The 14078-nt window shown below is 42.5% G+C and overlaps 1 protein-coding gene across 4 annotated transcripts in view; it reads left to right on the forward strand.

The window, feature by feature from the left end:
• The window catches only part of KCNQ5 (potassium voltage-gated channel subfamily Q member 5), a 689873-nt gene that overhangs the window by 655604 nt on the left and 20191 nt on the right, over nucleotides 1-14078 (forward strand). For all 4 annotated transcript variants that reach the window (XM_089681376.1, XM_089681374.1, XM_089681378.1 and 1 more), the window contains one exon: nucleotides 13796-13904. In XM_089681376.1, coding sequence (XP_089537502.1) covers nucleotides 13796-13904 — 109 coding nt within the window. The remainder of the gene's footprint in view (nucleotides 1-13795; nucleotides 13905-14078) is intronic.

Below are 14078 nucleotides of genomic sequence, written 5' to 3' on the forward strand. Positions count from 1 at the left end.
CCTTTTCCTGAGTTTACTCCTGTGATGGACACACAGGAGCTGAGGGCTGCATGTCTTCCTAGAAGGAAGTTAGATGATAAGCAGAACTGTTAAGAAAGATAAGTGTAGGTTTATTAAGCAGAGATAATTTATCTCATTTCAGTTCTCTGCAGTTCTCCGGGAAAAATCTTTTCCTCTGTCCTCCTGTTTATGAAGCGGAGAACGTTTGTTCTCAGAAGGAGAGGGCAAGTTTTTCCTCTGAGAATAGCTGAGATCTGTGTGGAGGGGCGAGGGCTGCATGTGATCTCCTGAGATAATTGTGTGATTACAGATCACCTGAGATTAAACAGTGAAACCAAAGTTAAAAAGACCAATACATGAAAATAATAAGGCCCCTGGTATTTTTTAACACACATTTTGGCACATTCTTTAACCTCCCTAACGGTATTCCCGAGTGTAGCTCGGGGTAAAATGTCTGTACCAAAAGCGGTAACCCCGAGCTACACTCGGGCTTACCATGCGGCATAGGGAGTCCCTGCAGAGCTTACCTTGTCCTTCGCTCCCGCGATGTGTCCCCTGCAGCATCCCCGGCCATCTCCTCCGGCCGATGCCAGCATCTGGCTTCTGTGTTCCGGTCCCTGTGACGTCGGGACGTACAGGCGCCGCCGGCGGCGGGAAATTTGAAAATTTTACAAAAAATGTATTTTTTTTCAAAACGATTTTACATAGTAAAACATTGCTGTTTCAACCCATTTCACATACATTTTGTCCCTAGTGCTTTGTCCTGTCCCCTGTCTGCATTTTGATTGTTCTTTCTGCCTGGAAACTTAGAAAAGTTCATGGCGTCCAAAAAGTGACCCTTTAGGTCAAAAGCGGGTTTAGATCAGCTAGAGAACAGCGATAGTAAATCAGAACCACTTGCAGAATTGAGTGATAATGATTCGTGGGGAAATTCGTCATCAGACACTGAAAACGATTTTGCGACTTTGCTCAGTGATGTGCGAACTTGGCGCAATATTTCAAATTTCAGTGTTTTTGGTTTGATTATATTATTGAATTAAATGTATGATTTAGAATCTTGTTCAGACAGATTTCAGTGAGTTATTCCTAAAAATTACAGCCTACAATAAAAAAACTACATATTTCCATGCAAAATAATGGTACCGCTTTCAGCACCAAAAATATGAAATAATCATACCGCTAGGGAGGTTAAATTTGTATTTTGGCTCCTTTTTATTGCACATTTTAGCATTATTTACATTCAGATTGCTGCTTTTTAACATGCTGTATTTTTTAACATGCATTGGTACTTGTCTGTTAATTCACCGGATTTATTTATATATATATATATATATATATATATATATATATATATATATATATAATTTTTTTTTATATATGTTTTATTTAAATATATAAAAAAATATATATATATATATATATAAATAAATCCGGTGAATTAACAGGCAAGTACCCATGCATTTTGATGTGGGTTTTTTTAATGTGCATTTTGGCGCTTTTCTAAACACACATTTACCCTAGGTTTACACCTAAGCGTTTTCTGCAGCGTTTTGCAGAAATGCAGTCCATTTAACATGATTTCCTATGGTACATGTTCACACCTGTGCATTTTCACCTGGTGCGTTTTTTGGAAAGGGTCAAGGACTTTCTTGAACGCAAAAAGTTGCCTTTTTGGTTCAATAAACTTCAATGAAAATGCTGCAGAAAAGTATGTATCGCAATTTTGCTGTGTTTTGCTGCAATTTCGATGTGTTTTTGTGTTTTAAATCTGCCTAGCAACAAGAACAATAAAAAAAAATTAAAACGCATAGAAATTGCTTGGCAAAATGCAACGCAAAATGCAATGCAGAAACAGCTCAAATGCAACCTGCATAGGTAGGAACCTAGCGCTAGGCACTTTAATGCACATTTTGGCACAGGTTATTTTACCATGCATTTTGGTGTGGTTTGTAACGCACATTTTGGTACTTTTCTTAGCACATGTTTTGGCACTTCTTTAAAGTGTATTTTGATTTGGTTTGTATGTATATTTTGGCAAACTGCATATCTGCTAGCCACTTTTGGGTGCTATTAACAAATAATGGCACCGCAAACATGACATGCATTTTGCATGCGTTTCCAGAAAACACACAAAAATGGAGGTAAAAAAATAGCCAAAACACATGTTAAAAAAGCACCAAAATGCACATAAAAATTTCAACTCACATTTTTAAAAAAAATGTGTGTTGAAAAAAGCAGCCAAATGTTTGTTAAAAACTTCACCAAAATATGCATTAAAAAGGTCCCAAAAACCCAAACTGAACCTTTTTTGGGTATGGAGTGTTGTGTGTTTTTTAAATATGCATTTTGGTGCATTGATAGCGTATTTGTCAAATGACAAAATGTGTAGCAATATGCATGTCTGCTAACAGCATTTGGGTGCCATTAACAATGAATGGCACCCAAAAGCGCACTGCGTATTTTAATACAATTTTAGCACAATTTGGAATTGTGGCAAGAATTGTTCAATTCTGCCAACAATTCTGCATTGCTCAGGTGATAATGCATTCTAAACAACAATACATTATAACTATACTTTATGTGTGTGTGTGTGTATATATATATATATATATATATACTGTACACAGGGCTTAAAATTTCAAGTCCTGAGCTACTAGCCAGGCCTTAAGAGTTACTCGCCACCAACAAACACACACAAACAGAGACACCTGTACACACACACAGACATGTACATACACACAGAAACATGTACACACACGCACAGAGGCACATGTACACACACACAGACATGTACATACACACACACACAGAAACATGTACACATACACACAGAAACATGTACACATACGCATATAGACACATATACACACACACAGAAACAGTACACATAGAGACACATGTATACACACACAGGCACACATACACACAGATATATGTACATACACAGAAATACATACGCACAGACACATGTACACACAGACACATGTACGTACATACACACAAACACACACACACATGTATACGCACACACACACATGTACACACACATACATGTACATACACGCAAACACATGTACAGATACACACATGTACATACACACAGACACATGTACATGCATGTACATGCATACACAGACACACACACACGTACACCCCCCCCCCCATAAAAAGTTGCAGTACTTCTTGTTCACTCACAGAGCCGGGTACTGCACTCTAGGGGGAAGCAGAGAGCACAGCACTCACTGTGCTCAGCTATTGAGCAGTCTGATGGCTCCCAGTGCCAATGACAGATCCGGCCTGAGCTCCGAGCCTGCTCAGCAAGAGGGCCCTGGGGACTCAATCACCCCCCCCCCATAATTTCCACTCGCCATTGGCGAGCAGGCGAGTGGAAATTTCAAGGTCTGCTGTACACTATATATAAAACACAAATATACATACATAAACATATATAGTTACAATTTATATCAATGTTTAACCCTGCTGGTGCTGATATTAGGAAGAAAGAAGCCTTCTTCCTCACATCATAGCAGCTTCTAACCAAGATTCTCCAGCTCTGTGCTGGAGAATCTGGGACAGAGATATTTTAAAGAGATGGCCAGTAAGATCTTCAGATCTCACCTTCATAAACTAGCAATCTCTGTAAAAGTGAATGACAGAAGGCAGAAGGGTGTGTCCTGTGATGAGAAGTGAAGAAAATGTTCTCTGCTCCTCAGCTCCTCACCTCAGCTTCATAAACTGGCACACCTGAAAGATCAGCTGTGATCCTCAGGATCTCAGCTTTTCTCTCTTTCTTAAACAGACACCCTAGTCTTGTATGGGCTGTGCTTTGCTTTCTAAACTGCTGGGACTTGTAGTTTCATATTGTCTATTTGGGTTCCTGGACACTGGGACTCTCCCCCCGCTCGCTCTTGTGCTGCAGCCAAATCCTACAGCCCCCTCTCCATCCAAGGACCCGTGGACCTCTGAGGAGCCTGGCTGGCCTGCCACTGCTAGTGGACCTCTGAGGAGCCTGGCTGGCCTGCCACTGCTAGTGGCCCTCTCCACCTCTCACCAGAGTTCTGCTCCCTTGCTGTGTGCCATCCCCTGCGCTGAGGATTTAACCTGGACTTAACCCCTGCCCACCAGAGCAATGCCTCCTTGTTGTGTGCCATCCCCTGCGCTGAGGATTTAACCTGGACTTAACCCTTGCCCGCCAGATTTCTGTCTCCTTGCTGTGTGCTAACCCCTGTGCTGAGGACTTAACCCTTGCCTACCAGAGTTCTGCCTTCTTACTGTACCGAGGACTTAACCCTTGCCCGCTAGAGTCCTTCCTTCCTGTTGTGGGCCCAGACTGTGCTATAGACTAACCCCCTTTGTTTACTGGACTTCTGCCCTCTGCTGTGTGCCCAACCTGTGTTACAGGTTTAACCCCTTTTTTGCCTCACATAACTCGGTTATCCTTGCTGTGTTCCCCACCCTGTGTTATGGACTTGTGCTCTCCCTATCATTCAATAAAAGTCTTGTGTGTCCCACTGCTCTCCGCAGTTCTGTTCCACCCACTCCTCTGTCACAACTGGCTGGCAGCGGTGGTATCAGAACACTGAAGAGGATGGTGGAAAGCAACAGCCCCCTAACCCTGAAACTAACCTAGGGTACGGAATACAGGAATTGAACTGTTGCAAGTTTGCAAGAAAAGGCTTGAGAACTAGGCCTTACCTGCAGGGGCCTGTCCAAAGATGAACTGATCACTGCTATTGAGGAAGCCAGCTTTCAAAGGGAAGACAGCATGGACGCACCACAGCCCGAGAATAGATTTCCTGTGTCAGATGGCCCAAGCCCCAGGAGCCCTTGGATCACTTGGTATGAGGAGGAGATGGCCATCCTCAGTCCCAAAGCCACCTTATATGACAAACGGGTGGCTATCCAGAGAGCTCTTGAGAGGGAAACCCTAAGGGACCTCAGGGGACGAGATGCCCTCCCCAGCCCGACCTACCAAGGGTGACCCATAAGGACTTTAAGCCATTTTGCGAAGTTGCAGGGGATGTGGAGGGATTTTTACAATATTTTGAACATTTATTCCAATTGCTGAAAGTGCCCCGTGAGGGCTGGGTGTGCCATCTGGTAGGCCTGCTGGAAGGGGCGCTGCCACTGCATGCCGGACAATGGACTTGCCCTGCATATCAGAGCTCTCCTTCAAGATGTATGCTCACAAAATGCCACAGGCCTGTTTACACTGGCTGGAGCAAACAGGCCCTCTCTATTGAGCGTATTATCCAGACTTTCTTGAGGGAGCAATTTTTTGCTAAGTGTCCCTCCGAGGTCATTGAGTGAGTGAAAGAGAGAAACCAGCCACCCTGGGAAAGGCTGCTGCACTAGTTGATGAAGTGCCCACAATTGAACCACAATGGGAAAAACTGGTGACTGAACCAGCCAGGACCCTGTGTGTTGCCTGTCCCCTAAAGGGCAATGTCACCCCCTCAACTTATCTAAGTCTTTACACCCCTGAGGCTGCCACCCCCATATCTATGAGCCAGCCCTCTATGGTCATTGTGGAATGCTGGTGTTATGAATGTGGACAACCTTGGGAAGATGCCCAAGGAACATCCACCCTCCCCAGACCCAAACCCCTCGCCCTGAACATGATGTGCAGCTGGTGAATAGATGCCTCCAACAGTAACCGACACCTCTCAAGGAGTCTATGGAGTTCGTCCACTTACTCCAAGCTACCCTGAGAAGAGGCAGCAGCATTTGCAGGAGGTCTCCATAAATGGCAGAAAGGGTATTGGTTTCCGTGACACAGGGGCCTTCCTGACGATTGTTTATCCCTGTGTATTGAATCCTGCAATGATCAAAGAAGACCCTGGCTTTCCTATTGAACTAGCTTGGGGTGCCAGGAAACATATCCCAAGGGCTATAGTTCAGCTTTATTACGATTTTGGGGGAAAACTTTGCTCTGATGGGGTAATGCCAGGCCTACATGCTGGGGAATGATCTTGGAGAACTTGATTGTCAATTTCTGGGCAGTGTGACCCAGAGCCACTCTCTGGAAGTGGAGCAAAAGACTAGAACATATTAACTATGTAAGGCCTCGTGTAACCCCTGCCAAAAGTCCAATGTTTCAGGGAGCCTCCTGTGGTTCTCAAAACAGGTGGAGAGATACAGGAAGGCCACACCAGCACCCATGTTACACTTGCAGACAGAGGGGGCACGTGCAGGCCAATTGTCCCAGGAGATGTAGGAAGAACTCCACAGTCTCACTTTGGTGGAGAGATAATGTCAGTAGACCACGTAATCCTTACAGGGGTTCAAATGTGCCCATATATGGGCCAACAATCTCCATACACCCACATGATGGCCTGCTAGAATGAGCTTCAATGCACCATTGACCATCAGATAAGAAGCAGTTATATAAACACTTAGATGGTTCTGCTAGGAAACTGCTACATGTACCTTTCACAAGGCCTGTTAAGGCCTCTTGCAGGTACATGTTTTGAAAAAGGGGAAGGGGTTGTGACGGACAGTAGAAATATTATTTTTTTTGTTTTGTATTGTTGAATGCAACAGTGGTCAAGCAGTCAGCTTGTCTGATTAATTAAACCTAGGAGTTCCTGTGCCCCTCAGGAGGTGGAAGATTACTCTACCCCCTGCTCGCGCTTCTCCTCCCCTGCTGTTGTGGTGTGGGAGGTCTTGTACTGCAGCCAGATCCTACAGCCCCCTCACCATCCCAGGACCGGTGGACCTCTGAGGAGCCTGGCTGACCTGCCACTGCTACCAGCCCCTTGCTCTCTCCACCACTTGCCAGAGTTCTGCTTCCTTGCTGTGTGTTAGCCCCTGCGCTGAGGATTTAACCTGGAATTAACCCTTGCCTGCTAGAGTCCTGCATCCCTGTTGTGGGCCCCAGACTGTGCTATGCACTAACCCCCTTTGTCTACTGGAATTCTGCCCCCTGCTGCGTGCCCAACCTATGTTATGGATTTAAAACCCTTTTGCCTATCAGAACTCTGCTATGCTAATCGTGTGCCCTCACTATCATTCAATAAAAGTATTGTGTGTCCCACTGCTCTCCACGTGTGTTTTGTTTCACCCACTCCACTGTCACACCCTGTAAGGAAAATATGTCTATACCTATTCTTCCCTGAGTGCTCCAATCCTGTAACGTGCCCCCCCCCAAGTAGCTGGCTACATGGGATAGGAGAGCAGCAACAATGGCTGCAGAGCCTGGGAGGTGGCATCACCCACTGACTTACTATAGGGCAACTGTTTTTTGTCTCTCCACTACTGAAGCCTCTGCTAGGACCCAATCACATGACCAGACTCAGTCACACAAAAAAGGCAGATCAGGGGCATTGATAGGACTCTGAGGGACCCAAGACACCCTTGGGCACAAACAGGAGGTTAGTGATGAACTATGGGTGTGGCTACATTGCACTGAAAGTGGGAGGGGTTTAAAGGGGCATAGTTAAACAGAACCTGAGCCTACTTGCAGTATATGGCACACATATAAACATATGACCTAGTCCTTATATTCACAAAACATGCTTTTTACCACAAATTGCTTTTTGCCATATTTTACTTGTGCTTTTTACCACAAGTGATACAATCAAAGACACTCATAAATCTTGGGACATTTTTTAACAATGAAACTATTTTAGGGTACATGGTTTCTACACACAGAATATAGAGGTAACACTTTGTCTGAGTCTACCTTAAAAATAGCTATATAAAATTAGGTAGGGACTGCTTAGCTACCAGCAGTGTGCATATATAGTGCAGAGATAAGGAGTATGTAACACAGAGCCCATTGTACAGAATGCAGGGCTCAGGAGTAGATAATGCTTGGAGTACAGGGGTCAGGAGTGTGTATTGCATCACCCAGCACTCATAGTGCCAAGGCCAGGAGTATGTAACGTACAGAGTGCAGAGGCCATGTATTTTTGTATTCTGCGAAGTACATGAGCTAGATGGTACTTAACATAAATAACTTAGAAATATATAGCATACAAAGTACAAAAGCTAGAGAAATGAAACATATAGCTCATCATATTCTCCCCACCTCCAACCAACCCCTCCAAACAATTACTCAACAGAACAAAATCCCACCCCCTTCCAAAATCACCTCCCCCCCCCCAAAAAAAAAATGTTATCATCAAAAATTCCCAACATCCTAACAAAAAAAATCCCTCTTCCAAACAAGTATCCTCCTCAGCAGCACAAATGTTCCGCCCAGCATAAACATCTCTCCTACAAGCACAATAATCCCCCTAACACAATCATCCCCCCTAAAATAAAGACCCCTACAACAGGGAATCCAGCAATACCTACACATCTAAACACCCCTGCCACACTTTCCGCTCAACTGCACTGCAGACACCCACCCACATGCTTGGGTAAAGCTAATGGCAGACATGACTGCCAGATGGTAATGAAGCTGTCTCAGGCTGTCTCAGACTGACTATCTTTTCCTTTGGGTGAAATTCTTGACTTAAATTGTTTACATATAAAATTACATTGAGACATTTTGCCAAGTAACACAAAGAGGATTAGTAAGGGAAAGCATGCTATTTTTACTAGGAAACAGTGTAGCAAATACAGTTATAATGACAGCACTGCAAGTAAGATTAGACTGGTGTTACAGTAGTCCCAGTGCTAGCACAGTATGTTGTCAAGAAACACAAGGAAACATTACTGAATAAGGCAATGCTGCTAATACACGAATGCCAAAGGCATACATAGATTCTCTATGGCACATAAAATATAGTTAAAATATATTTTCTTTTTTACTTCATAGAGAACTAATTAACTACAGGACATAGAAAATGTCCTTGTGAAAGTTTTCACAGGCAGATTTGCCTATTTGAAAGGATAGATGGTAAACATTGTTTAGGTATTCCACAATAGGATCTAAATTGTAATTTTCTAGTGAATAGTCAATATGAAAAAAAGCCTAAACCATTTTCGAAAAGCTCAGCCTATCACAGCAGTGCACAGATAGGTTTGTTATGTATAAAATTATTCAACCAATTAGTGGCAACATTTAACAAACCCTGGAGACAAAATATTACTTATAACTGGGCAAATAAACTCACTTGTTGTAGGGCTTTCTCTCAAATGTTTTTATTATTTGGTGCTTTACTGCATATTAGATTGAAATATATATGTGTGACGATCGCGCATCAGACCCCAGCCCTTCTCACCAAACTCGTGACCGAAGGACTAGCCAATCTAAAACTGCAATGTCACCAGCGTAACAATGCCACGCCCAGCTGCACCGTGCACAACGATTTTCCAGCTAATGGACCACAAATCGATGTACCGGCAGCCTGGGTGCAATTGTTACTGGATCAGGTTAATTACGCAATTAACCCTTTACACTGCCACCATCTCCTTTTTGTACAGTGAAAGAGGAAACTCGGCAATATCAGCAATAACACTAGGATGATTGGATAATCGTCTGTACACCACTGTCACCACAGACAGGTTATACAGAGGGTTATACACACATAGTAGCACTCTTCAGCGGCAGGAATTCATAAGTTGCATTAAAGAGCTATAGAAACAGTTCAACACTTTCAGAAAGAAAGATTTATTACCCATCTCCACTCTTAACTAGGAAACACATTGATTCCTGTTAAATTCAGAACAAATAGTGTATTTATATTTGTGTATCCAAGCCACTGAGTTCGCCTCCCCTGCGGCACTCTCCTATGGTGCTCTTGTCACCGCTGACCACCTTCCAGGTCCTCCCAAACCCCCTTTCTCTATCCTTCTCCTCCTTCGAGGCCCACTGCATCTGACTCTTCTCTCCCAACCCTCTGAGGATTGCAGTAATCTATCAGCCTCCTGGACCCGTATCCCGCTTCCTTGACGACTTTTCCACCTGGCTGCCCTTCTACCTCTCCTCTGAGCCACCCACCATCATCCTTGGAGACTTCAATATCCCTATCAATGTCAACAACCCGGCTACATCCCAACTCCTCCAGTTAACCTCTTCTTTTGCACAGTGCACACAGTCCTCCACCCACACCGATGGGAACACCCTGGACCTCGTTTTCTCCCATCTCTGCACCCTCCACAACCTCACAAACACCCCTTTCCCTCTCTCTGACCACAACCTCATTACGTTCTCCATCTCCCCATCCTATAATGCCTCCCCCCCAAACGTCAAACCATCACCAGCCGTAACCTCCGCAACCTGAACCCGGCCCCTCTTCACTCTGCAGCTGACCGTCTGTACGACAGTATCCTTCCACTGTCATGCCCTGACCTGGCCACTACTGCGTATAACTGCTCACTGTCAGCTGCCTTAGACTCCTTAGCACCCTTAACCACACGTAGCATTAGACCCCGACCGCTTCAACCCTGGCAGAATGACCAAACTAAAAATCTTAAACGACGCAGTCGCGTGCTGGAACGATTATGGCACAAAACCAAATCCCCTCAAGCGTTCTCCCTCTACAAATCTGCCTTGCTCACCTACTCCTCCTCCCTCCAAGCCTACTTCGTAACCCTCATCAACACCCTTTCCACCTGTCCTCACCGGCTCTTCTGCACTTTCAACTCCCTACTCTCTTCCCCCCCACCCCCACCCAGTACCTCACTCACCGCCCACAAGATTGCCAATCACTTCCAAAATAAAATCAACACAATCCGTAAGGACATTGCCAATGCTCAACCTACCTCCCCACCTAGCCTCCCTCCCACTATAACCCCATCAACTCTCCCCTCCTCTGACCTTGCAACCCCCCACTGCAAACCATTATTTTTGGATATTATTTGATCAAGAGTCAGTACTACTGCTCCGAAAAGGTCTCAAGCCCCTGATAATAGCTGCAGGTGCTAGCTAAACTCAAAGCTTTGTCATGGCCCTAGCAAGTATGTCTCATCTTCAAAACCAGCTTTATTGCAACAAGGGGCAGACATACAGTATCAAGTGCCTTTCCTGTAAGACATGTACATTATTACTCATTGCAAAGTGTAATTAGAAAAAATAACTTTTTAATATGCCTCTTGTGCAAACATAACTTTTTGAGTCCTTTAGTTGATGGCTTCAGTGTTTCTATTACGACTGGAATACTGCTTAGAAGGCAAATGACAGTCTGTGAACTGGTAACTGCCATTAGAGGTGCATTTCCTTCTCCTGTTTTCTCCAACTGAATGGAAAAAACACCTGTTCATGTTGCTGAACACACTGTTATGTACTACCGTCTTTATTATCTAATTTCTCATTAGCCAGGAAAAATCTGTACCATTGGTTGTCATGCTCTTGTAATTTTCAGAAGGCCATTTGACTGTGTCTTGGTGGTTATGCCACCTCACTTATTCAATTGATGATAAATATAATAAGTGATTACAACCTTTTCTCTGTATATGAATTTAGCCAATCCTCATGTGGCTATTACCAAAAAAGTTAATGCCAAATCAAAACAACTGTGATAAAAAATAAAAATCTAATTTATTTACACAGAAAAGTAGCTTGCTTTTAATTAAATATAACAAAATATAAAGTAGCTGGTATAACTTTAAAAGTAGTGATATCACAATGTAAATACAGAATGTTACCAATACATAGAGACAACTACAGGAAATAAAGTTACAGAAAAAAGGAACAAAGAATAATGATGATACGTTTTACAGACAACCTTATGTTCTCATTGTGCTCAGTGATCAAGAGGTTTACTCTTGCAAAGCCCACCCTAGACTTACCCTAGACTTACCCACCCAAGTAAAGTCTTACCCTTCCATATATCATAAGTCCTTGCCACTTCCAGTCAATGAGTGGTGCTGGTCAGTTTAGATCACCAGCTGTTATAAAAGACAGAAATCCCACCTGTCTTCCTTCCCCCTAACCTCAATCAAGTCCTTTGAAGTGGCATCCCCCACAGAGTTATTTGTCACATACCCCTTTAGGCTGGCCATAGAAGGGCCATTTTTCGGCCGATAAACGAAAAATCGGTCATTGCCGTTGCCGATGCTGCCACCAATGTCTCAGAAAAACGACCATTTTTCTTGGATTTTCCAGCGTGACCGATAAAAAGAAATGAGAAGAACTAGGAAAAACGGCCGATGGCATTGCCCCACTAACGGTGTGAATATCGGCCGATTTTTCGTGCGGACGAAAATTCGACCGATAAACGACCCGTCTATGGCCTGCATAAGTGCTATTTGCCATGACAGTTAGATTCCCCTTCCTGGCAGCGAGAGAATTCCAAGGTTGGCTTGTAATCTCCTTTTATTACAGCAGTTCCTGGAATTTCTTTAGAACTAAGACTTAAGATACCTACCAAAAGTTCACAATATTGTTCATGAAGGTAAAGATTATTGTTTATCCATTACAACTGTAATCTGCTTTAGCAAATAAAAAAAAATACTAATCTATCACACATCTCATTCACATTATCTTACTGAGGGCAGTAAATAGAGGTTTACAGAATAGAAGAATGTTTTACTTCTGCATGATCAAACAATGAATACTATGAATGTGGTATAACTGGGTGAAGAGCATGAACAACTTAACACAACAGCCACAGTATATGGGCCCATACTGACTCCCATTTATTAGGCTGTCTATGTCTCTCCAGCAATGTGCTGCATCCAGTGCAGTTAGAGCGCTTCCTTCCAAATTCATTGCTCCGCAGAATTACCTGTGGGCAACTCAATGCAGTTAGGACTTGAATAGCTTTTTAAAAGAAAGGCTACTCTAGCCCTAAACATGATTTCCTAAGCAACTGCCAAAACATTTTAGGGCTCGTTCACACCGTGGTACAGAGACTGCAGTTTTTTTACATGCATTCTTCAAGGGCACAACAAAATCAATTGTTCTCTATGTGCCCTGTTCACACCACAACATTAGTATCGCGTGCAGATATGGTGTGAATGAGACCTAAAACATTACTGTATCTGAAGAAAGCATTGCTCCTTCTGTTAAAAGTAGCCACTTAAATTACGCCTTTTACTATAACCATAATTTGTGGCAGGAACGAGAAAGAGATTCTAACGGAATGAAAAAATAATGAGTGCAAATCAGACTTAATTGTTTTTATTGATGTTTTACAGTTTATGTAACTATTCTACACCTCTTCATGTGGCAACTCCCATGATCTCACCCACAATGATGAAACTAGACTCAAAGTTGCATATGTGTTGGCAGTATAATGAAATAATATTATAAGGTTGTAAAATAAGTATGCATTCTCACTGTCATCAATGCAAAGCACAATGCAGAGAATTTCCTAGAAATCAATATAATTTCAGCCACTCTGCTTAGACCAGGAAGTAATAGGTCTGAATAACTGTTCCAATAATTGTCTTTCTCAAAACAGCTAGGATTAAATGGTCTGATCTGTTTATATTTTATTCCAAATCTATACATTATTTTATTGTATACTAGATGGAGCTGATGATCATGATCATCAGCATCACCTAGTGGCTATAAAGCTGTATTTTCAAGATTCATGTTATAAATAGTGTATAATAATAATAATTCTTAAGAATGAAGAACATCTGAGTTCTATAGAAAAAAAATATTCTAGTAGCATTTGATTTTGCTGGAATTCGCACAGAGCAAATGTACATGCAGTTTCACAGGACAAATAGCTCTCTGATTTTATAATAAATACACCCCTCAGTATGGGCTTTATAAATACAGTAAATATTGTGGGCAAATGCAAAGGAATCCATATTTCCAAATGTGCCTGTGTTTACTCATCTTTGTGAATATGTCCCTATATGTAGATTTATTGAAAAAATATACTGTAAGCTGGAGCTTATACTTTCATGTGTTCACCTACAACGTTAAAGTCTGATTTTATCTTTTTAGGTGATGTCAATCTTGGAACAGAGGAAGCACATGATGAGAAAGGATGTCATTGCGATGTATCCGTTGAAGATCTAACGCCTGCTCTTAAAACTGTCATCCGAGCGATCAGGTCAGTAAACGTCACAGTTACTACTGTGTATAAAGTAAAATTGATTTTTCTCCCTTTTTAATAATAATTGTATGCTAAAGTAATAAATCTTCCTAAAAAAAAAAACACTTCCAGAAATTATCAGTCATTAACATTAATAACAGTTAACCTTTAAAGCTTTGTAACTATTCATTT

The sequence above is a fragment of the Staurois parvus genome, unplaced genomic scaffold (genome assembly GCF_062004578.1).
Source record: "Staurois parvus isolate SC_StPar_1 unplaced genomic scaffold, SC_StPar_1.0 ptg000264l, whole genome shotgun sequence".
Lineage (NCBI taxonomy): Eukaryota > Metazoa > Chordata > Amphibia > Anura > Ranidae > Staurois > Staurois parvus.